Genomic DNA, 23,132 nt, shown 5'->3' with positions numbered 1-23,132 from the left:
TGTATTTATTCTTTATAAATAAATAAATAAGATACAAATAAATGTATATTAAATTAATTGATTTATTGATGAATAACATAATAATACATGTATTTATTATTTATAAATAAATACATAAGATAATAATACACATGCATTATTCATAAATAAATGAATCCATAAATAATATAATAGCACATGTATTTCTTATGTATTAACACATATATAAGATGAGATTAAAAAATATATTAAATAATAATAAATTACTAAATAATAATGTATTTCTGTTAAAACCCGCCCAGTGTGTTGGTGGTGTGATTGTAATATCTCGCCTCTCTCTCCTGCACTCAGCTGAACCTGTGTTTACTCCTGATGCAGCTCTGATCACCTGCATTTTTAAGACTTCAAGAAGAGAATGAACCTCAAACAAACAAACATCTGACACTATCAGCACATTTAGAGATCGTTCTTCATCACACCTGTGTTTTCAGGGCCTGTTCTTCTTCTGTGGTTTGATACAAGCTCCTAAAACATGAAGATCAGACACAAAGAAGTTACTGAAGATTATGTTCTCCTGATTTTTAAAAGAGCATTTTTAAACAACACTATGATGATTATGAACATCAGATGATCAGAGTTCAGGGTGTGAGGACGTCATGCTGAGTGATGTCTCCTCCTCCTCCTCCATCCTGCAGGATAGCGGTGTTCTCCGTCACGGTGCTGAGGGACGAGAGGATCGTGGTGGTGGCCGAGCAGAGACCTGACTCCACAGAGGAGGACAGCTTCCAGTGGATGAGCCGCGTCCTGCAGGTACGTCACCTCTCTCACACACACACACACACACAGATATTCCAGGTGTGATGCAGTGAGTCAAAGTCTCTGAGCACCTTTAAGAGGAGCAGTCTGATATGAGTGACGGTTGTTTCTTCAAGCAGAACAGACTCAGCGTTTCAAATTCAATAAAGCAGATTTATTTTAGAGGTTTAGCAAAGGTAGGTCACGCTAAAACAACACAAAGGTTAATCCATAATTTAACAATAATTCCTCATCAGCAGGTAATCCCTCTGTCCTCTGACCGTCCTCTGCCCCACCCACACACACACACAAACACACACTCACTCACTCACACACACCTGTCTTCTTCCAGGCCATCGACAGCATCCACGGGGTCGGCGTGTTCTGCCTCGCTCTGGTCCCCGCCAACACTCTGCCCAAGACTCCTCTGGGCGGCATCCACCTGTCGGAGATCAAGCAGCTGTACCTGGAGGGAGGGCTGCACCCCTGCAACGTCCTCATGTGTCCACACACCTGCGTCACCAACCTGCCCAAGCCCCGGCAGAAACAACCAGGTGAGGAGCTCCAGGATGTACGGAGAGGGAGTTTGTGTTTGAGCGTGGAGTAGAGGCTCGGTACTGTGCACACTTATTAATATATGTGTGTGTGTGTGTGTGTGTGTGTGTGTGTGTGTGTGTGTGTGTGTGTGTGTGTGTGCTGCAGAGATTGGACCTGCCTCTGTGATGGTGGGGAATCTGGTGTCAGGGAAAAGGATCGCTCAAGCCAGCGGGAGAGATTTAGGACAGACTGATGACAACGACCAGGTGAGACACACACACACACACACACACACACACACACACACATTCATCATCGCTCTTATAGTCGTTATATTTTAACCTATGTGAACTAGTTTAAGATGAAATGCTAATGACACAATTTTCTCAGGATTTTTTGAAGGGTAAAAGTTACCCAGTGTATGATGGGTCTTAAAATATGAAGCCCATGCAGAAGTGTTATAAGCTGCAGTTCCTTGGTTGTCCACTAGAGGCTGGCTGCTGAAACACAGGAAACCACATACACACCCATTCAAAGAAGACGATCTTTGCAGCAGAAATAAACATGTTTACAGCCTGGTTCAAAAAACTGTTTAGGTCTGAATAGCTCATTTCTCTATCAGCACACACTGTACGGGGTGAATTTTTATAACTCCTTATTTTTGAACATATTAAACTTACGAGTTTTGCCCAAATAAGGGCATGACTGACTTGATTGACATGCGGGCACCCTGTAGCTGTTAGTGGATAAGCTAAAGGCCCGCCTCTTTACCTCACACTAGCTCAACATTAGTTAGGTTGAGTTCAGCATTTCCAATATGGCACCCGCCGACGATCGGCCTCAGGAACAGATGAGTGGCGGATACTACGTCCATTTGTTATACAGTCTATGGTTTATACGCCTCTATTCAGCCACTGTTTACTATGTAGTGATGTCTAATAAGAAAAGTCAAAGGCAGCATCATCTCACTGATTCAACTCGTCCCTTAAGTCTACCAAACAGACCAAAGACCCTGACATCTCTAACGGCCAAATTCCACCAGATCCGTGTTGGGTCCATCTCCGATCCGTCACAGCTCCAGATCTGATAGGTTTCTATTCTAGTCAATGTGTTAACTTCCACTGGATCCACTCTGTTGCTTTCCAGCTGCGTCTCTGATCCAGCAGGTCGGATCCCTCTGGATCAGATACGCAAGACTTCTATGTTCGCCGGATGCCGGAGCACGACGCATCAACCTAAACAGAGCAGATGGAGCGGGACAGGAAGTCAGGTTTCACCAAAACAAAATGAAAACATCCGGTTAATTTTCAGAATAAAACACTCTGTGTTATCACCAGATCGTATTTCACTTAACTACAACAACAAACCAAAGTCATGATGAGCGGAGCCAGGCCTGGAGTCAACAGGTCAGAGGTTTTCAGAGGACCAGAAAGACAACATGGATGAGGAGAGGAGGAGGAGGAGAATCCTTGATTCAGGGATTACAGCGGGGGAAACCTCGGTCACATGACTCCAGCTGTCTGGCGCTCCTACTCAGTGCTGCATTCTGAAAACGCAACTGTTGGGTGTTGACAGACGAGAGAAAACCCTTCCTGTAACGGCCTGGTCTTCATGAAGCCTCTCTGAATCTGAGAAACAAAGTAAAGATGGAGGCTGTGTTGACGACTCACTGATTGTAAATCTGACGGTTTACAGCAGCAGCACAGCGAACAGCGTCCTCCTCATCAGGAGTTTAACCTCCTCCATGAAGAACAGCGTTCTGTAAAGTGCTCATCAGTGTATTCCTCAGCAGCAGTTTGAAGCGTCAGCAGACGGTTTCTGTCCTCTCTGATGTTTCACCGTCTGATATCGATCGCCTCTTTAATGTCCCGCTGCAGTGAGGAGTCACGCTCTGTCAGCAGCGTCGCTTCATGAGGAGGAAAATAAAGTTTAATTCAAACATGAATAACCCGGATCAACCCGACCTGTGTGAAAACATTTACAGCTCGAGTGCAGATTAAAAATGTGCTGAGTCATGGCTCCACTAAACTCTGTGTCAGTGTTTCTTTGAGGAGAAGCCTCTTCAGATAACTGAGCTCTGATTGTGTTTTCAGTTCCTGTTCCTGTCCGAAGTTTTGCAGTGGAGAGCCCAGACCACACCGGACCACGTCCTCTACACGCTGCTCAGCTCTCGGGTAACAACACTCTGACTATAGTCCCTGAATGCAACACAGAAAACCTGTTACATGTTTTATATGAAGTAAAAACACAACATGTAATCTGGCTATGAAAGGGAAGTTTATGACAACAAGGTGGAACTTAAAGCTACTGTGAGGAGTTTTTCGATGATGTATAAGAGTTAGCATGGTGCAACAAAGTCAATGATGATAGTAAAGTTTTGAATCACTCCCTCCCTCCTCTCCTCCAGGGGGCGGTGTCTAGCTCCCTGACCTGCCTGCAGCTCCACAAGAGGGCGGAGCGAGTGGCGGCCCTTCTGATGGAGAGAGCCGGTCTGCAGGAAGGCGACCACGTGGCTCTGGTTTACCCTCCAGGTCAGACACGTAGCTGAGGGTGTGTTGTCACAGAACGGTACATGTAGATCTGAGGAAAGCGTCTGATCCCGTGGTGTTTGTGTCCGTGTGTCCTGCAGGTATCGACTTGATCGCTGCCTTTTATGGCTGCCTGTACGCCGGCTGTGTTCCCATCACCGTGCGACCGCCTCACCCTCAGAATATCTCCACCACCCTGCCCACCGTCAAGATGATCGTGGAGGTCTGGATACTGATTTACTCCTACAAAATCTGACCCCTTGATCTTTATTAACAGGTAAATAATGAAGTAACCTGACATCTCTCTCTCTCTGCAGGTCAGTCACTCGGCCTGTGTGATGACCACGGCGGTCATCTGTAAGCTGCTGCGCTCTAAAGAGGCCACGGCCACTGTGGATATCAGGAACTGGCCACCTGTCCTCGACACAGGTAAGCTAGCTGATGGTCCTGTTGCCCTGAAGTATTTCAAGTGTCTAGCGGTGTGTTGCATGGCTCCAGAAGTCTGAACCGCAAAAGCAGGCTGCGTCTTAAAAACCGGTGCACCCTATATGCTAGGTTTTATGGTATGCTTAAGGGCCTGTCTACCTGCTGACGAGCTTCATCCTCAACCACCTGGAAAACATTGTGTTCAGCGATAAGTTGTAATCATTTCATGAGGGTAGATTTTGTTTAAAGCCTATTTCTTGCTTCCATACTGCTTATTATTATTATCTCTGCAGCTGTTGCTGCAATGTGCTGGTGCTGTTTTAAAACCCCTGTGAGGAGTTCTCTGGTTGTGAAACAGACTGAAATTAAAAAGGAAGCCTTTTTATAACCAACAAAAACAAACAAGACCATCAGAAAGAAGACTGATGACTTCTATGTTGTCGTTTTTAGGGAGAGGAAGGGACTTTTGACACATTTGACTGTCAAGGGGGACACATTAAACCCTTTCCAACCATTAACTCAGTCCCCTGTGGTCTAAATGAAACATCTCAGCCAGGATTTGATCAAACTATAACATGCATCAGGCACCAGAGGAGGTTTTGGACCCAGCTTGGTTTTGGTGTGTGTGTCTCTTTAAATGTAAATGAGCTCCTTCTGACTCCGCCCCTTTCTTCCACTTGGTGTGCCTGCTGTGAGAAAACAATCCCAGACTTCCCAAAAGTTTAGTTCTGGAGGTCAAGGGTGGAGATACCAGGTGTTATTGCAATGACTCAACTTGTGACATCACAAGTGGGGCGGATTCTGATTGGACCATCAGATTTCAGACATAAACGAGGAACTGGGTCAGCTTGATTCACATTTTGTGGGTCAGTGGATGCTCTGGATACTTAAGGAGTGGATTTTTCATAAAACTTCCTCTCTAAAAGGACAGTTCAGGATGTTTTGTCGGTAAATGTTACCGTTGTTAATCAGGACCCGGTCTGCAGAGAGATAAGTTGCACATCTTTGCACACAGGCTTCTCACAGCAGCTTTACTTTCATAACTCCATGTGTGCCGCCCACTCTTTTCCCTCCAGCTCCTCTCTGTAGTCTTAGTTAGGTTGATTCTGTCTCCAAAGAATAAGAAGCAGAAGTCTCATGTTCAGAATTTGAGCACGAAACCAAACGAGCAATCGTTCAAGCTGTGTCACATTTGTTTCCTGCACAGGTCGATCATTGTAACTGCACTTGAAGTACTTCCTCTGTCTGTTCGGCGTCTCTGGTGTGTGTAAAACTCTGAGTTTAAATCATTCGGTGTCGTTGGGATCCAGACAGAAAGAGTCCCTGTGATGTGCTCGGTCCTTCATCTCGATAGTGGACGGGCATAAATTGTTGTAAACACTCAGTCGAGTCGGCGGGAGAGTTTTTCCGTTTTATGAAGATAAACATGCAGTTTGAGCGCATTTGTTCCTGCAGCATCACAGGACTGAACATCCAGCGATGATGTGTGCAAACAGGTTTAGTTTTTCTGTGCATGCAGATAAAGTTTCAGGGATGTAAGGAAGGTTGAATCCAGCAGCACATTTTAAATCAGGGACAAGCTGCTCGAGCTGCACTGAGGGTTCAACTTAGGGTCAGTGTTTCTGAAATGGATGCAACTCAACAGACTGTCCTCTTGAGCGTTATAAAACATATGTGTGTGTGTCTCTGTGTGTGTCTCTCTCTCTGTGTGTGTGCTGCAGATGACCTGCCAAAGAAGAAGCCTCCAGCTCTCTATAAGCCCACCAACCCTGACGGTCTGGCCTATCTGGACTTCAGCGTGTCCACGACCGGCATGCTGGCCGGAGTTCAGGTCAGCTCAGCGCTAATCCTCATCGCATGAGCAAACCGCTAACAGCCTCTTGTTCAGTCGCCCAGAAACACTTTGCTCCTTTACTCTATTTATTCCTCACTCCTTTTATTCTCGAGGGGAATCTAGAGAGGCAAGGAAACGTGATATTAGAGCTCTTTCCAGACGGCCAAGTCCAATCAAGAAATTGGCAAGACGAGTTTTTGCATCCAACAGAATCCGGCTTGATGCGGTCTGAAGTCTGACGGATGCAGTTTAAGAATAATCCGCCCTGTTTCTTCTTCTTCTTCTTCGTCTGTGTGTCCTTGTGTCTCTCTTTCCTTCCCTCCCTCTCTCCCTCTCTCCTTCAGATGTCCCATAATGCAGTTGGGGCGTTCTGTCGGTCGGTGAAGCTGCAGTGTGAGTTGTATCCGTCCAGAGAAGTGGCCATCTGTCTGGATCCGTACTGCGGCCTCGGCTTTGTTCTGTGGTGTCTCTGCAGGTTCGTGAGTGATGTTTGATAACAACAACAGTCTTTAGTTTCGCCTTAAGTCTTTGCAAAAAAATTTAAGCTAACAGCGAAGAAAAGCCAATAAAACACCTAAACAGCCACACTAAAAAATTTAATACAGCTTCCTCCACAGGGGGCGCCAAATCCCAAACTTCCTGTACAGATCAGGTGACTTAGATCTTATGAAAGTTGGCGTGAGGACAAATCAGTGTTTGGCTGATCTCTGTCGCTGACTTGAATCAGGAAACATGATCAGTGACATCGAGAGGAAAGCGTGAAGGTAGTGAGAACTTAAACTTAGTACCAGGAACTTCTCTCCAAGGAACTGAATTGTTGTCTGCGATTCCTTTGTGGCCCAAAGTCCAGTGAAAATTATGCAAATCAGGACAGAGCTGTATGGCGAAGCAATACGAGTAACTGCACTACACCGCCAGACCAGGAGAGGGCAGTAAGAAAGAAACGAAGGCCGTACGAGAAAGATGATACCACAGTTAGCCTGTTAGCCTGTTAGCATGAAGGAGATTACTCTTTGTGCTACTTTTGATTGCGCTACATTATAGATGGCTCGACATTTGAAAGAAGACGAGCTCCAGTGATGAAACGCTTGACTTAAAGCAAGAAGACAGATTAAAAAGCAACGTCAGAGATCAACCGGTGTTCCAGTTTTAACAGCGACCCTGTTAACTGGAGAATCTCAGCCTGATGCATCCCTCACACACAGCTTCAAACAGCTTCAAATGATCATTAAATATCTGATGAGGCTATTTGGACTAAAACCAGGATGCATTCCTGAGGACTCCTTCTGACAGCTGTGTAAACTCCACAAACACTGACACGTTCAGCTGAAGGTCTCCAGTTTACAGGGTCACTCTTCAGACTGGAACACCGGGAGCTGACAGAGACGCTTTCACACCATCAGGCTCAGAGAAGACCGATATTCAGGAGTTTTTAAACAGAGTGAAACATTCAGCATTGCAGGCCCCGCCCCCCTTAAGTTCCTGGACCGTTGGAAAGAACTAACCCTCAAGTACCTCTTTTCAGCCAACATGAACCGGGTTGTATTTTCAGGCTGGTGCTCACGCTGGATCAGAGCTGGTTGAACTCGTGAACCAACGCAGCCCCTGTTTGTTTTTCCTCCTGCTGGAGCCCGTGGAAGAGGCACGTCTAAAGTTAGACCCTGGTTCCTGCTGATGAAATTGCTCTAACTGTTCCTAGTTCCTGGGGAAAGTTCTTGCGGTGGAAAAGCACTTTTAAATAAAATACAATCAATCAGTTTTGACACTTCAAACATTTCCAAACCCTTTCTCGACTCCTCTTGATCTCTAATTTTTAATCACTATGGTTGAACTTTAAACAGAACTCCCTGTTCTCCCATAAAACACAGATCAAAATGTGATGAACCTTCAGAAAGCTGCCGCTCCCTCATCTTTAAAACATTCTTAAACTTTTAACCAAAGATTATTTGTGCTTTAACAAAAAAAAAAACTACAGGATGAAGAAAAATGTAATAATCTATCAGCATGAGACTCTGAGATCAGAGTCGATCAGACACTTCCTTTAATAACAGGAGCTTTGAAATCCTCGCCTCATGAATTCCTGCTGCAGAGCGTCGTGTAAATAAAGCCGGCTGCAGAATCTCTCCTCACTGACTTAAAGCAACAATCAGAGATTTTAGTTCACAGGTTTCTCTTAAAGTACATCAAACAGGAGCGGTTACACAACCTGAACCTGGACGTTTGATGAGATGTAAACGTTGTTAAGATCTCTAAACACAGTGTGTGTGTCTGTTTGTGTTTCAGTGTGTATTCAGGACACCAGTCCATCCTGATCCCTCCGGTGGAGCTGGAGTCGAACCCAGCGCTGTGGCTGCTGGCCGTCAGCCAGCTGAGGGTGCGAGACACCTTCTGCTCGTACAGCGTCATGGAGCTGTGCACCAAAGGACTCGGCCTGCAGACGGAGGCGCTCAAGGTCAGCGACGCACAAAGGAATATTTATGATGTGCTTTTTTTTTTTTTTTACAGTTTATGAGTTTACACAACAAAACAGGAATGTTTCAAGAAGTCTGGAACATCTCAGGAACTCGTTCAGCTCAGGCTGACTGTGCTGAGATCCTTGACCCCGTCTAGCCTCTGATACTCAATACAAGGAACTTCTCTGGAAACTTAAAGATGTTTGATTGGTTAAAGTGGCAGAGCTAGGTTTTAAATAGTTCCTCCTCTGAGGGCTTAACTTCCAGATGTCTCAAGAATTTTGCAATTTGCATTCCCAGAATCTGGAACCTGTGGAATTCGAACAAGTTAAATCCATCTGTGCTTTCAAACTTTCCTTATGAAGGTTTTATTTCTGTGTTTTATCTGTTTATGCATTTCATGATTCTGATGTTTTAGCCCTTTATTATAAGTTAAGTTGATTAAGGTCTGCATATCAATCAATCAATCTTTATTTATAAAGCACCAAATCCCAAAAACATTATCCTCAGACTCTTTCCAAACAGAGCAGGTCTAGACCGTCCTCTATGTTCTATTATTAACAAAGACCCAACATCAAGACCGGATCAGATCCAGTCCCATCTTCCAGACAGGACTCAGTCTGATCTCATCTTAATCCACCATGAGCAGAGCACTTTGCAGCATTTAGCAAGTTACAGTGGCAAGGACAAACTTCCTTTAACAGGCAGAAACCTCCAGCAGGACCAGACTCATGTTAGACACACATCTGCTGAGACCGTGTTGGAGAGAGGGATAGAGGGAGATGAAGAGAGAGAGAGATGATAGTGGGGAGACGGATAGTAGTAGTTGTAGCAGCTGGAGTCTGGCACGTCCACAGCAGCAGAGATCCAGAGGAACCTACGAGACAAGGGAGCTCAGGGACTCCAGAAAGGTCTAAGAAAAGAGAGAAGAGAGGGAGACCAGAAGAAAGAAAAAGAGGAGACACAAAGGGTGAAGGAAAGGACGAATAAGAAAAGGAGACATAAAGGATGAAGAAACATGGAAAGAAAAAAAGAAAGACCCAAAAAAGGAATCTAAGTCAGAGATCCAGAGGAACCTACGGGACAAGGGAGCTCAGGGACTCCAGAAAGGTCTATGGTTAGTAACTTTAATGGGACAGGAAGAGTTAAAGTGAGAGACAGGCAGAGAGAGGAGAGAGAGGGAAAGACAGGATCCCAGTGTGTCAGTCTAAGCCTACAGCAGCATAACTAAGACCTGGTCCAAGCCTGATCCAGCTCTAACTATAAGCTTTATCAAAAAGGAAAGTTTGAAGCCTACTCTTAAAAGTAGAGAGGGTGTCTGCCTCCCGGACCCTGACTGGTAGATGATTCCAAAGGAGAGGGGCCTGATAACTGAAGGATCTACCTCCCATACTACTTTTAGAGACTTTAGGTACGATGAGCAGGCCTGCATGTTGGGAGCGTAGTGTTCTAGAGGGGTAATAGGGCACTATGAGCTCTTTAAGATACGAAGGAGAGAGCTTTGTGGGTCACAAGAAGGATTCAGGACTTGAGCTGCAGAGTTTTGCTTTACAGTTCCATCAATCCAAAACAAAGCAGCTGTTCCTTCACCCTCTCATTCGTCTGGACGCAGCTGATCACTTTTCCCACAATGCATCAGTACAGCTGGACTCACAGTCAGACAAACAGCAGACTCTGAGTGTCTAACAGACTGCACAGAGGATCAGTAATGAACTCACGCTCCGGCTCTGTCTGCTCAGCCTGAGGCAGCAGTTAGCAGCGCTCTGATTGGTCACCGAGGAAGCTGTTGAGTTAATTTTAGTGATTCTCTTTCTCTAAGTCTCCATGGAGACTGAGAGGCCAAGCACAGAGTGACAAGCACAAATGTTCTTAACTCGATACAAACACCTTTCATCGTCCGTCTCTGACATCAGACGCTTCTTATTAAATCTGCTCTCTCCCTCAAACCAAGGCCGACCTCCAAACATCAATCTGTGTCTTCAGCAGCTCCAGACAAAACAAACTTTCTGCTTTATATTATTTCCACTCAGGGAAACTTCCAGGGTTTTATTTGGCTGCAGCACCAAAAGCAAGATTATTTCACAAACTGGGGAAGTTAACTTAAAGTCGACGTCTCTGCAGCTGAGAGAAAAGCTGAGCGTGATAAGAGTCTCTTCCTCTCTCTGGTGCAGGCTCGAGGTCTGGATCTGTCCCGGGTCCGTGCCTGTGTCGTGGTGGCGGAGGAGCGGCCCAGGATGTCTCTCACGCACTCCTTCTCTAAGCTCTTCAAAGACCTCGGCCTCCACCCCCGATCCGTCAGCACGGCGTTCGGCTGCAGAGTCAACCTGGCCATCTGCCTGCAGGTGAGATCACGCAGAGCTGCTGCTGTCGTGCTGCACGATGCAAACCAGAGGGACTCCCAGGTATCACGCTCTCATCACATGCTCACTGATCTGTGTTGTGATTGGCTGCAGGGCACTTCAGGACCGGACCCGACGACCGTGTACGTGGACATGAGAGCGCTCCGCCATGACAGGTACCGCAGTTTATCCCGACAGCGTTTATTCTGTGATCACGTCACAGAAACTCAACTCAGGGAACGATGACTACTCCACTGAACCCACCTGTTTCTGTTTCAGGGTTCGTCTGGTGGAGAGAGGTTCTCCTCACAGTCTGCCTCTGATGGAGTCTGGAAAGGTGAGGGTCTTTCAGATCTACCTCTTGACTGTTGAGACGTGTAGGATGTTGTTATGCTGCTAAAGCGAAGATCAAGACTTTGAGTTCAGCTGTGGCTGCATGACCGGGAGAGAGAGAGAGAGGACTGACATTCAAGGACTACAGCTGCTGTGCACAGGCCAAGCCAGCGTCCTTGCCTGAAGTGATTTCCAAAGAAACTGCAGAATCTGTGAAAGCAGGACCAAATTTTGGATCCAGATCAGCATCCTAAGTGTCCAAATGTCCTTTTGTTGTACGAATGGTATCGCCTGCTCTTGTTTTTTGCAGATATTGAGGTAATCTTTGGGAAAACAGATCTGTAACAGATTAGTTAGGCAGAACATCAGCTGCTCTTAACCCCACCTCCTCCTTTCTGCTGGGTCTGATTTTACCAGAATTATATGTATCGTCACTGGTGCTGTACCCTGGGGGTCTTTGCTGCTGTTCTCCCTCCCTTGTCTTTTCATAAATGCAGATGAAACGAGGAGGTGGTGTGCTCTCCCTGCCATGGCTTATCATGCATGCGCATGAAAGAGGAGGGGGATGTGTCCTCCCTGCCTTTGCTTTTCATATATGCAGATTAAACGAGGAGGTGGTGTGCTCTCCCTGCCATGGCTTATCATGCATGCACATGAAAGAGGAGGGGGATGTGTCCTCCCTGCCTTTGCTTTTCATATATGCAGATTAAATGAGGAGGTGGTGTGCCCTCCCTGCCTCGTTTTTTTAAGTATGCACATGATAGGAAGATGGATGTGCTCTCCCTGCAATGGCTATTCTTTTTTTGCACATGAAAAAAAGGGGGATGTGCTCTTCCTGCCATATGCACATGAAAGAGAAGGGTGGTTGTCCTCCCTGCCTTTGCTTTTCAGATATGCAGATTAAACGAGGAGGTGGTGTGCCCTCCCTGCCTCGTTTTTTAAGTATGCACATGATAGGAAGATGGATGTGCTCTCCCTGCAATGGCTATTCTTTTTTTGCACATGAAAAAAAGGGGGATGTGCTCTTCCTGCCATATGCACATGAAAGAGAAGGGTGGTTGTCCTCCCTGCCTTTGCTTTTCATATATGCACATGATAGGAAGATGGATGGGCTCTTCCTGCCATGGCTTTTTATTTTTTGCAAATGAAAGGAAGGGGTGATGTGCTCTCCCTGCCTTGGTTTTTCATGCATGCACATGAAAGAGAAGGGGGGTGTCCTCCCTGCCTTGGCTTTTATATATTTTAATGAAAGGAAGAAGGGTGTAGTCACCCTGCCATGGCTCTTCATTTTTGCACATGAAAGGAACGGAGGTGTGCTCTCCCTGCCTTAGGCTTTGGCATTCCACGTACGCACATGGACGGGCAGGAAGCTCTCAGAACTTATTGTTCAGAATTATTAATATTTTGAGGAGAGTGTTCCTGAAGTACTAAATGTGTATCGTGGTGGACATAAAACATAAAACAGACCAAAAACAGTTAACCAACATCTTCTTACTTGATCTAATTATTAAGTTACTTGATATATTTTAGTTGTCTCTTTCTCTACGCATAAAGAAAATAAACACACGCAGCATCCTCTCTCCTCTCGGCATGAATCCAGTCCTAATGTTGGATATGAGACGTCATCTGCGTCTGCAGCAGCCTGAGCAGATCTGGTGCTTCCTCAGGGTTTAAAAAAAGAGCTTAATCTAATCATCAAGAAGCCAGAACAGATGAGATGTAACTGCACGAGCATCCATTTAATTTGATTTCTTCCCCTCAGAGCCACATCTGAGACGCAGGATGTGATTCAGGAGATCAGAACGAGACAGAAAGTTTAAAAACGTTTGATTCTCTAACGAGGCTTTTAAGAAAAACACACAGATCCACAGAAACAGCAGCGGAGAGGAGACAGATTGGAGATTGGACTGTTTCTGTTTTTGGACCGCGCGTCCTCCCACACTCAGTGAGTCAAAGCAGACAGCAGGTTTTTGAGTCCATGACGAGCCCTGAGGCGTGCGTCCTCCCTGTCTGTATCTCTGTCTGTCTGTCTGTGGACGTGTGGGTGCAGGAAGGATCACATCACGTTCATCACATAGCTGCTCATCTTAAAGACGTGAAATCACCCAGCAGTGACGCCACAGCGTAGCGTGCACCGTCATGTGACGTTAAACCTGTTCTCTGTTTGTTACCTGAGGACGTTCTGTCTCATACTTTGGAGAGAACAGGACAGAAGATATTTCAGACTCCACAGCAGAGGCTTGGAATAAAAACCTCCTGACCTGCAGCGCTCCACTCGCCCACATCCTGCAGAAATATCCCAGTCTGTTTATATTTGGAGCGCGTTTAAAAACAACAAATATCACAGCGTGCAGGTCAACATGAGGCGGCTGTGTTTACATTTGGTTTCGTGCAGCATTTTAAAGGATCTGTGAGGAGTTCTGTGTCGCCTGATAACGACAGAGCGTCTCCCCCGTGAAGTCCTGCAGCAGATTACATCGTTCTCCTCTGATCACTTAGCAACTCCATCAGAGAGGTGAGGCTAAATATAACACAGTCAGACCTGAGAGGGCAGAAATGTTCCACAACTTCAGCAGAAACATGAGACGTTTGGAGAGGAAACTCTGAGTTTAAAGAGTCTGACTGTCCCCAACAGGGGGCGACACGTAGCATAACGAGGGATGATCGTGAAATGACGATATCTGATGCAGGATTAACCGTTGAGGAAACAGCCTCTCTGTTTCTGCATGAAGTGTTGCAGAGACGGATCTTTTCCTGGACTCTGAGACGTTTGAGTCTCTTCTTCTTCTTCTTCCCCCACACTGACACACAAAGAGAAGACGTCATGTTTCAGGGCCGGTCATCGATCAGCCCGCTGTTTATTTTGACTCACAGTCCGTGGGAGGAGGAGAGAAGAAGAAGAAGAAGAAGAAGAAGAAGAAGAAGGTTGTTTACCAGGCAGACCGTCCTGTCTCTGAGCTCTCAGTGAACACAGTGTCTCAGTGTGTTTGTGTTTGTTGTGTGTTTGTTTGTGTGTGTGGAGGATCACATGTGATAAACTGTGAGGTGAGGTGTGATCACAGCTGTGCAGATGTTTCTGATGAAGCTGTTAGAGTTAGGTACGAACAGCTGGGTCTGTAGTTTGTGTTCATGCTTCAGTTAGAGACTTGAAGTGAGGCGGTAACATTCACACCTGACTTTGTGTTCACACAGATCCTACCTGGAGTTCGGATCATCATCGCAAACCCAGAGACCAAAGGACCTCTGGGAGACTCTCACCTGGGAGAGGTAATGATAGGTTTCTAAAAAAACTTCAGCTTTTTTATTTATCCAAACATTCCTCTCTTTTTATTTTTATTTTCCCTCCTAAGATTTATTTTCCTCTTTTTTTTAGTATTTTGTTTTGGTTTTTTTTCTTTTACTTATTTTTTCATTCTTTTTTAAAATACCTGTTGCTTTTTTATTATCAATTTATTGTGATTTATCTTTTTTTTTTCTTTTCTTTCCTTATTTTTCTTCTTTTTTTAAACCTTTTATGTCACATTTCTTTCCTTTCTTTGCTTTTCAACATTTTGCTTTTTTCTTTTTATGACTTTTTTGCATCCTTGGCATAATTTTATTTTTATTTCCCATTTATTTAACTTTTATTTTATTTTATTTTCGTCTGTTTCTGTCATTTTTTCTTATTTCTCTTTAAGACAGAATTCTTTATTATTAAAGTATTGTTTTTTATTATTAATATTATTATTATTATTGTGATTGTTATTATTTTGTATTATCACTATTATTGTTATCATTGTAATTATTATCATCAATTTAATATTGCCATATTATTATTATTATTATTATAACCATTGTTATTAATATTATAATTATTGTGTTTTTATTACCTCATCAATATTACTATTATTATTAATATTATTGTATTATTATTATATTATTGTTATAACTTTAATTGTTATTATTTTATTATAATTTTTATTTATTTTTTCTCATCTGTCTTTCTCCTCTTTTTTTTTTTTTTTTAAACATTTCTTCCATTCCTCTTATAGTTCCTCTCTTTCTTCTTTAGTCCTCCCCTCTCTTAGTACCTTCTTTCTCCTGAAATGGTTGAAATTAAATTTCTCCTTTAGCTTAGGGTTCTCTTTATTGTCATTCAAATGTAAAAACATGAAGGAATGATAATCGTTGCTCGTTTCAGCAGCATACAGAAAAGATAACAAGCTGAAACATATAATATAAATGAATAAATAAAAACATGACCTTAAAGAAAACATGTTTAGAAACAGCAGCATGTTAAAGGAAGCGTTCAGCAGTATTTGCATTCAGTCACAGCAGTAAAGAGCACAGGACAGACCTGAGGAGGAAACTGTTCAAGTTTAAAGTTTAGATTGAATTACTGAAAATGTCTTCAGCATCATAAGTTTAGTTTAAAAACAATCGTCTGAATGTGTTCTGGTCTTCGTTCAGATCTGGGTGCACAGCGCTCATAACGGCAGCGGGTACTACAGCGGGTACGGCGAGGAGGTCCTTCAGTCCGATCACTTCAACTCCAGACTCAGTTTCGGAGACACTCAGACCAGCTGGGCCAGGACGGGATACCTGGGCTTCCTCCGCCGCACCGAGCTCACCGACGCCAACGGAGGTAAGTCTCCCCTCTGCCTCCCTCCCTCTCCTCTCCGTCTGTCACTCAAACACCAACACTTCTTCTTCATGTGTTCCTGAAACAGAGCGACACGACGCTCTGTTCGTGGTCGGCGCTCTGGAGGAAGCCATGGAGCTGAGGGGAATGAGGTACCATCCCATCGACATCGAGACCTCCGTCATCCGCGCGCACAAGAGCATCATGGAGTGGTGGGTCTTACTCTCACCCCACGTGTCTCTCTTCTCACAGCAGTTAGCTGGAGATGAAAGAGGGACATGCTGCAGCTAAAAGGATGTGTTTGAATGTTGTTGTGGCGCTCTGCTGCCCCCTGGTGGCTCAGAAGAATCTTTCATCTGCAGCTCTAAGGATAAAATAATAACTGATGTTTCTGTCCTCCTCCTCAGTGCCGTCTTCCCCTGGACCAACCTCCTGGTGGTGGTGGTGGAGCTGGAGGGCTCTGAGCAGGAAGCCCTGGACCTGGTTCCGATGGTGACCAAGGCGGTCCTGGAGGAGCACTACCTGATCGTGGGCGTGGTCGTGGTGACGGACATCGGCGTAATCCCCATCAACTCCCGCGGCGAGAAACAGCGCATGCACCTCCGCGACGGCTTCCTACAAGACCAGCTAGACCCCATCTACGTGGCCTACAACATGTAGCCTGAGTGTGCGTGTGCGTCCGTGTGTGTGTGTGTGTGTGTGTTAAAAACAGAGGGAGAGCTAGCATGCGTGTGTATGCCGTGCATATCGCCGTTGTTGTTCCTTTATTTCCCCGGATCAAGATGTACTGTATTTTTGAACCTGCGTACGGTGTGGTCTTCAGTCGTCTGTTTTCTTTAAGTCGTGTCGTGCCGGTCGGATGATTGATGATTGATTGGCTTATTGGTTGATTGCTCAGTGGTGTTATGATCATTTTTACACCCCGTTCAATCTCGTGACCGTCACCGGGAGCTCGTCACTGTAGAAAGCCTTAGGGGGAACACTGTGTGCGGGGGCGACGGCTCCGGTCGTCACCCCGTGTCGCTTCTTTTAGGAGGTTAAGAGTAGAGCGAGAAAAAAATCTCTTCTGTGTCACGTTTGAACCGGTCGAATCTAAAAATCCAGATCTGTGGTTTTTCTTCAATTAGAACAGGGGCAGCCAGATACCTGTAAAAATATAAATATTGTACATAGACATAATAATCTATATGGAGAGGAACCTAAAACACAAAGAGGTGTAGTAGCCCCTATATGCAGCTCTCTCCACCTGCACCCTGTACGTGTGTATGTGTGTACGTGTGTGTGTTTGCAGAGTGTGTGTCTCTGTCTGTATTAAAGTGCGACAGGGACGTTTTTACATAGTTTTAATGTGATTCACTGAGCAGATTTTATCCTGAGAAGAACAAATAAGAAACTTTTATGGAGACTTTAAAACACTTTAACGGTTTAACATTTTTAAACTGCAGAAGAAGAAAAAAAAAATCACACTGAAACTTCCAAAAAAAAAAAAAAAAAGAGAGAAAGTGTTTTAGTGTCCAAAGTCTAACGGACGTTCTGCAGGATGGGTGAGGTGCATCTATTTTCACGGAGGAAGCGTAGTCACAAACTTTAACAAGCTGAATGAGTTCTTAAAACATTTAAGGGGGAAGCAGGACCAGGACTAGACTCCTGATCCTGCCTCGGTTGAGTCTTTGTGAACCTGGTGGTTCACTTTTATGCACAAGTAGAGTCGGAGTCGTGTTTATGCCACAGACTGTGTATAAAAAGCCCACTTAGCCGCGCTAGCATCATCTGTTGATGGTGAATCACTGTTTTTTTAATCCACCAGGAGCTGGAAGTGACCATATTTGGAAGAGAGGGCAGAGCGCTAAATGCAATCACTTAGAAACACTGATACACGCAATCTTCAGTCATCATGGTAGCGTAATCTCCAAGATGTGTGAGGAAGACTTAAAACTTGATGTTTAGACCACAAACTCGCCCAGAAAATGCTAACTGAGGGACTTAATCAAGTGAAAAGATGGCAGACTTCTAAATAATCAGACTCCCTTCTGCAACCCTTCCAGTCTCCCCCTGCTGGGCATTAGTAAGAATGTATCCATCCTGCCCTCACTCTTAATGTGTGTTCAGATTAAACACATTTAATATTACGAAACATGAAATCACATATAAACATGGGGGTAAACCATAGTGCAGCCTCTGTGCATTAACAGTGAAACTGAGACCCACTGGTAACAGATGAGTGAGCTTCTTCTACTAAAACAGAGCTATCCTAGTTTGTCCATCATGACTCGATCATAAAAAAAGCTTGTGTACACATCCAAACCACCATGATAAGCCAGAGTGCAGGAAGTGTATTAACAGTGAAACTGAGACCCACTGGCAACAGATGAATGAGAACTTCTCTACTAAAACAGAATTCTGGTTGTTGTTCCATCATCACTTAGTCAAAAGAAAATCTGGTTGTGTTTGTGCAACATATAACATTTTAACTGTGTATTAACAGTGAAACTGAGACCCACTTGTAACAAATTAATGGACACTCTGATAGTCAGTCCATCATCACTTGATCAAAACAAAGCATGGTTTTGTGTACACAAACCACTGTAGTTAGCCAGTGTTCTGCCTCTGTATATTAACAGTGAAACTGAGACCCACTAGCAGAAGATGAACAAGCTTCACTCTACTGAAACAGAGCTCTGAAAGTCTGCCCATCATCTCTTGATCAAAACAAACCACTGTTATTAGCCTACGTTCTGCCTCTTTATTTTTACAGTGAAACTGAGACCCACTGGCAACAGATAAAAGGGCACTGCTCTCCTAAAGCTCTCATATATTGTCCGTCAACACTTCAGTAGAAAAACAGGAAAATCTGGTCTGCACAATCACACCACTGAAGTTAGCCTGAGTGCAGCAAGTGCATTAACAGTGAAACTGAGACCCACCGACAAAAGAGAAAAAAGGGAACTGCTAACATATATTGTCTATCATCACTTCAGCAAAGAAGAACATCTGGTCTGCACAATCACACCACTGAAGTCAGCCAGAGTGCAGCAAGTGCATTAACAGTGAAACTGAGACCCACTGGCAACAAATGAATGGGAACTTCTCTACGAAAATTGAATTCTGGTTGTTGTTCCATCATCCCTTAATCAAAACAAAGCAGGGTTTTGTGCATTCAAACTACTAGTAAGCTTGTGTGCATCCTCTGTTTATTAACAGTGAAGCTGAGACCCACTGGCAGATGATGAACAGGCTTTTCTCTACTAAAACAGATCTCTAATAGTAGGCCCCCTCATCACTTAATGAAAACAAAGCAGGGTTTTGTGCATTCAAACTACTGTTATTTGCCAGTATTCTGCCTTTGTATATTAACAGTGAAACTGAGACCCACCGACAAAAGAGAAAAAAGGGAACTGCTAACATATATTGTCCATCATCACTTCAGCAGTAGAAGAAAATCTGGTTTGCACAATCACACCACTGAAGTCAGCCAGAGTGCAGCAAGTGTATTAACAGTGAAACTGAGACCCACTGACAACAGATGAATGAGAAATGGTCTACTAAATAGAGCTTTGATTGGTCCATTACCAGAACATGACAGCCTCTGTTTTGACGATGTTTCTGAGACTGGACGGCTTGGTCCCCTCTTTATACGCAGTCTGTGGTCGATGCAGATTAAGATATGTTAAAGTTTCAGGGTTAAAAAACGGCCCTCTGTAAAAAAAATACAAACTAAAAGAAGACATAAGTGCAATGTTTATGGATTAAGTAGAGGAGTGCAGAGAAACTTTAACAAACACACGAGTTATCATGTTTCTTTGTACGAATCTTTACGTTGTTTTCTTAAATTCACTCCCAAAGCATCTCATGGAGCAAAGTGCACTGTGTGAATAACAGAGAATATCGTGATTTAAAGGGACTTTATGAGGAAATCAAAGGGAGGGGAAGACCGAGCAGCCTGAAGGTGTCGTTTGCATTTACTTAGAGTGGAGAAAGAAGGATAGAGAGACGATAAAACACCCGTCACACTGTTTGAGTTCATGTTTTTATAACTGCAGCCGCTTACAGAGGCTGTTTGGAAGAAGAAGGGAACGCAAGAAAAGTTTACACGAAAAGCTGATTGTAGCATCCGGCCCATGAGGACTTTCTTCACTGCAGCATTCAGGAACTTTTTATTCAATTTAAAGAACATTTAAAAAAACATCCTGCAGATCTACAACCCAGAAAAGCTGCAGGATTCTGTCCCAGAGATTATTTACAAAGCATGTTGTTAAAGGAAGAAGTTTAAGGAATGATAATGATAATCAGTCTCAGTGCATTTGTGTTCTTTATTCATGCACTGCTGCCTTCATGGAGAAATCTAAACCCCTGAAGGATCAAACATTCGTCCCTTACGTCTCTAAATACTTCACTTTGCTTTATTTAATCTGTCACAGGAGAAAAAGTCCTCTTAAAACCTTTAAAGAACATTCACTCTGAGTTATTATAGCATGAATCCTCAGTGAAGAACATCCTCTGGGCTCGCTGGTTACCCGCTGATGTGCTCGGCCTCGAGAGTATAGAGAGAATACGAAGGATTAAAGATGATATTTAAAGTAATCCCTGAGAGCAGGTGTAGTAATCCTGAAATGATGGGACTTCTACTTCCTGTGCGAAGGCGTTTGTTTACATCCCTGATGACATCATCTCATCGTTCTTCTTCTTTGGTTCTTTTTCCCGTCTCATCGTCTCTCGTCGAGTTTTTATCAGAAGAAAAGAAAACTTTATGCATATCAGACGTTTGCTTAGCGCTTGTTTGGCTAACAGCAGTTTGGGTTTGTGGGTAGCAGTGTAGCGGTCATGTTTCAGTCCCTGCGTGTGTGAGTGTGTGTGTGTGTGTGTGTGTGTGTGTGTGTGTGTGTGTGAGGTGGAGGATGTTCGATAAGAAGGAAAATCCCATCTGAAGGCCGGAGGACTCGTCTGTGTGTTCAGTGCTGGATGGGGGAAGGCTGCATGGTGTGTGTGTGTGTGAGTGTGTGTGTGTATGTTAGGTGTGCGTGTGTGTGTGTGCGTGTATATTGTTTGTAAATAGTGTTGATTTTGTACGGTACAAGTGTGTGTGACTTGTTTTGTACACATGATAAAAAGATTAAATGACACTTTTATAAGAGCCTGCTATTGGCTCACCGTCACACTATACAGTGCAATAAAGTGCTTTGATTGGCTAAAACTCAGCCTGCTTTCTTTTTATTATTATTACTGTCATTTTACACACTTCACACACACACACACACACACACACACACACACACTTATAACACATTACTGATGGATGATGTTAGATTAAAAAATAAATTAAAGCTCCTGTGAGAAGTTTTTAGCTGCTTATGAAACCGACTGAATTGAATAAATACATCTTTAAAAGACCGACAGAAGCAAGACCAAATTTAACAAGTTGGATAACTTCTATCTTTGTTCTCTGAAACGGCAAGAGTGAGTCGCTTCAGAAAAAGTGTTAGCTGCTCTGTACAAGAAGAGTATCTTTCACAGTTTCTACATCATTCACAGGGAGTGATTGTTTGACTACAACGGTGTGTTTAAAGTTTTAAAACAAATCTGACACAATTTTTATTAAAGAAATGTGTTGCAAATTTGTGCGAATAAAGAAGCAACTTTCTGTGATTTTATGGCATACATTTTTGATAAAACAGTCAAAAATATGTAAAAACGAAGTAGAAAATCTTGAGAATAAAGTCAAAAATTCATCATCATTTTGAGAAATGGGTTGCAAATTTGTGCGAATGAAGAAGCAACTTTTTGAGATTATAAGGCGCACATTTCTGAAAGAGAAAAGTCAAAAAATCTGAGAAAAATGTTGCAAATTTGTAAAATAAATAATAAAATCGTGTAAGAATAAATTTGCATTTTTTTGAGAAAAAGGTTAAAACATTTTGAAGAACACTGTAACAAATTCTTTAGAAAAAGTTGCACATCTGCAATTTTTTTCGATCAAAGAGTTTTACATTTTTGATTAAAGAAAATCACACGTGAGAAAAAAGGTTGAAATTTGTGCGAATAAAGGAGCAATTATTTTGTGATTCTAAGGCCAAAATTTGTGAGGAACAATTTGCAATTTTTTTAGAAAAAAGTTGCACATTTATGGAAAAATTACAATTCCCTTAAGCTGTTTAATTTCCCTGATTCATCACAATTGTGGAGTTGTTTAAGTTTAGACCCTCCTGTGTAGAAAGACAAATTTAAAGGTTTAAAGAGACCTGAATGTCCCTCAGAGACTCTGAAACCTCCTCAAAGAGACTGAAACCTCCTCAGAGATGCTGAAACCTCCTCAGAGACTCTGAAACCTCCTCAGAGACTCTGAAACCTCCTCAGAGACTCTGAAACCTCCTCAGAGACTCTGAAACCTCCTCAAAGAGACTGAAACCTCCTCAGAGACTCTGAAACCTCCTCAGAGACTCTGAAACCTCCTCAGAGACTCTGAAACCTCCTCAGAGACTGAAACCTCCTCAGAGACTCTGAAACCTCCTCAGAGATGCTGAAACCCCCTCAGAGACTCTGAAACCTCCTCAGAGACTCTGAAACCTCCTCAGAGAGACTGAAACCTCCTCAGAGACTCTGAAACCTCCTCAGAGAGACTGAAACCTCCTCAGAGACTCTGAAACCTCCTCAGAGACTCTGAAACCTCCTCAGTTACTGAAACCTCCTCAGAGACTCTGAAACCTCCTCAGAGACTCTGAAACATTCTCAGAGACTCTTAAACCTCCTCAGAGACTCTTAAACCTCCTCAGAGACTCTGAAACCTCCTCGGAGATGCTGAAACCTCCTCAGAGACTCTGAAACCTCCTCAGAGACTCTTAAACCTCCTCAGAGACTCTGAAACCTCCTCAGAGATGCTGAAACCTCCTCAGAGACTCTGAAACCTCCTCAGAGACTGAAACCTCCTCAGAGACTCTGAAACCTCCTCAGAGATGCTGAAACCCCCTCAGAGACTCTGAAACCTCCTCAGAGACTCTGAAACCTCCTCAGAGACTCTGAAACCCCCTGAGAGACTCTGAAACCTCCTCAGAGACTCTAAAACCTCCTCAGAGACTCTAAAACCTCCTCAGAGACTCCTCAGAGACTCTAAAACCTCCTCAGAGACTCTGAAACCTCCTCAGAGACTCCTCAGAGACTCTAAAACCTCCTCAGAGACTCTGAAACCTCCTCAGAGACTCTGAAACCTCCTCAGTGTTATTGGTGACAGTTCTGAGTTCCTCCACACGAGGTCGCTGTTTCTATTCCACTCAGGAACCCAGAGCGCGCATCAGT

The 23,132-nt window shown here is 43.8% G+C and overlaps 1 protein-coding gene across 1 annotated transcript in view; it reads left to right on the top strand.

Annotated features, from left to right (window-relative positions):
* LOC117829352 (disco-interacting protein 2 homolog C-like) overlaps window positions 1-21,036 on the top strand; it is an 85,183-nt gene extending 64,147 nt beyond the window's left edge. The window contains exons 24-40 of the mRNA XM_034706983.1: window positions 675-789; window positions 1,127-1,328; window positions 1,477-1,577; window positions 3,405-3,485; window positions 3,719-3,842; window positions 3,941-4,062; window positions 4,157-4,268; window positions 5,987-6,096; window positions 6,444-6,574; window positions 8,383-8,551; window positions 10,724-10,894; window positions 11,006-11,067; window positions 11,171-11,228; window positions 14,417-14,491; window positions 15,674-15,848; window positions 15,934-16,057; window positions 16,253-21,036. Of these exons, the coding sequence (XP_034562874.1) occupies window positions 675-789; window positions 1,127-1,328; window positions 1,477-1,577; window positions 3,405-3,485; window positions 3,719-3,842; window positions 3,941-4,062; window positions 4,157-4,268; window positions 5,987-6,096; window positions 6,444-6,574; window positions 8,383-8,551; window positions 10,724-10,894; window positions 11,006-11,067; window positions 11,171-11,228; window positions 14,417-14,491; window positions 15,674-15,848; window positions 15,934-16,057; window positions 16,253-16,505 (2,185 nt within the window). The 3' untranslated portion in view covers window positions 16,506-21,036. The remainder of the gene's footprint in view (window positions 1-674; window positions 790-1,126; window positions 1,329-1,476; window positions 1,578-3,404; window positions 3,486-3,718; window positions 3,843-3,940; window positions 4,063-4,156; window positions 4,269-5,986; window positions 6,097-6,443; window positions 6,575-8,382; window positions 8,552-10,723; window positions 10,895-11,005; window positions 11,068-11,170; window positions 11,229-14,416; window positions 14,492-15,673; window positions 15,849-15,933; window positions 16,058-16,252) is intronic.
* The last annotated feature ends 2,096 nt before the right edge of the window (window positions 21,037-23,132 follow it).

The sequence above is a fragment of the Notolabrus celidotus genome, chromosome 17 (genome assembly GCF_009762535.1).
Source record: "Notolabrus celidotus isolate fNotCel1 chromosome 17, fNotCel1.pri, whole genome shotgun sequence".
NCBI classification, from domain to species: domain Eukaryota; kingdom Metazoa; phylum Chordata; class Actinopteri; order Labriformes; family Labridae; genus Notolabrus; species Notolabrus celidotus.
This window is presented reverse-complemented; position numbering and strand designations above follow the sequence as displayed.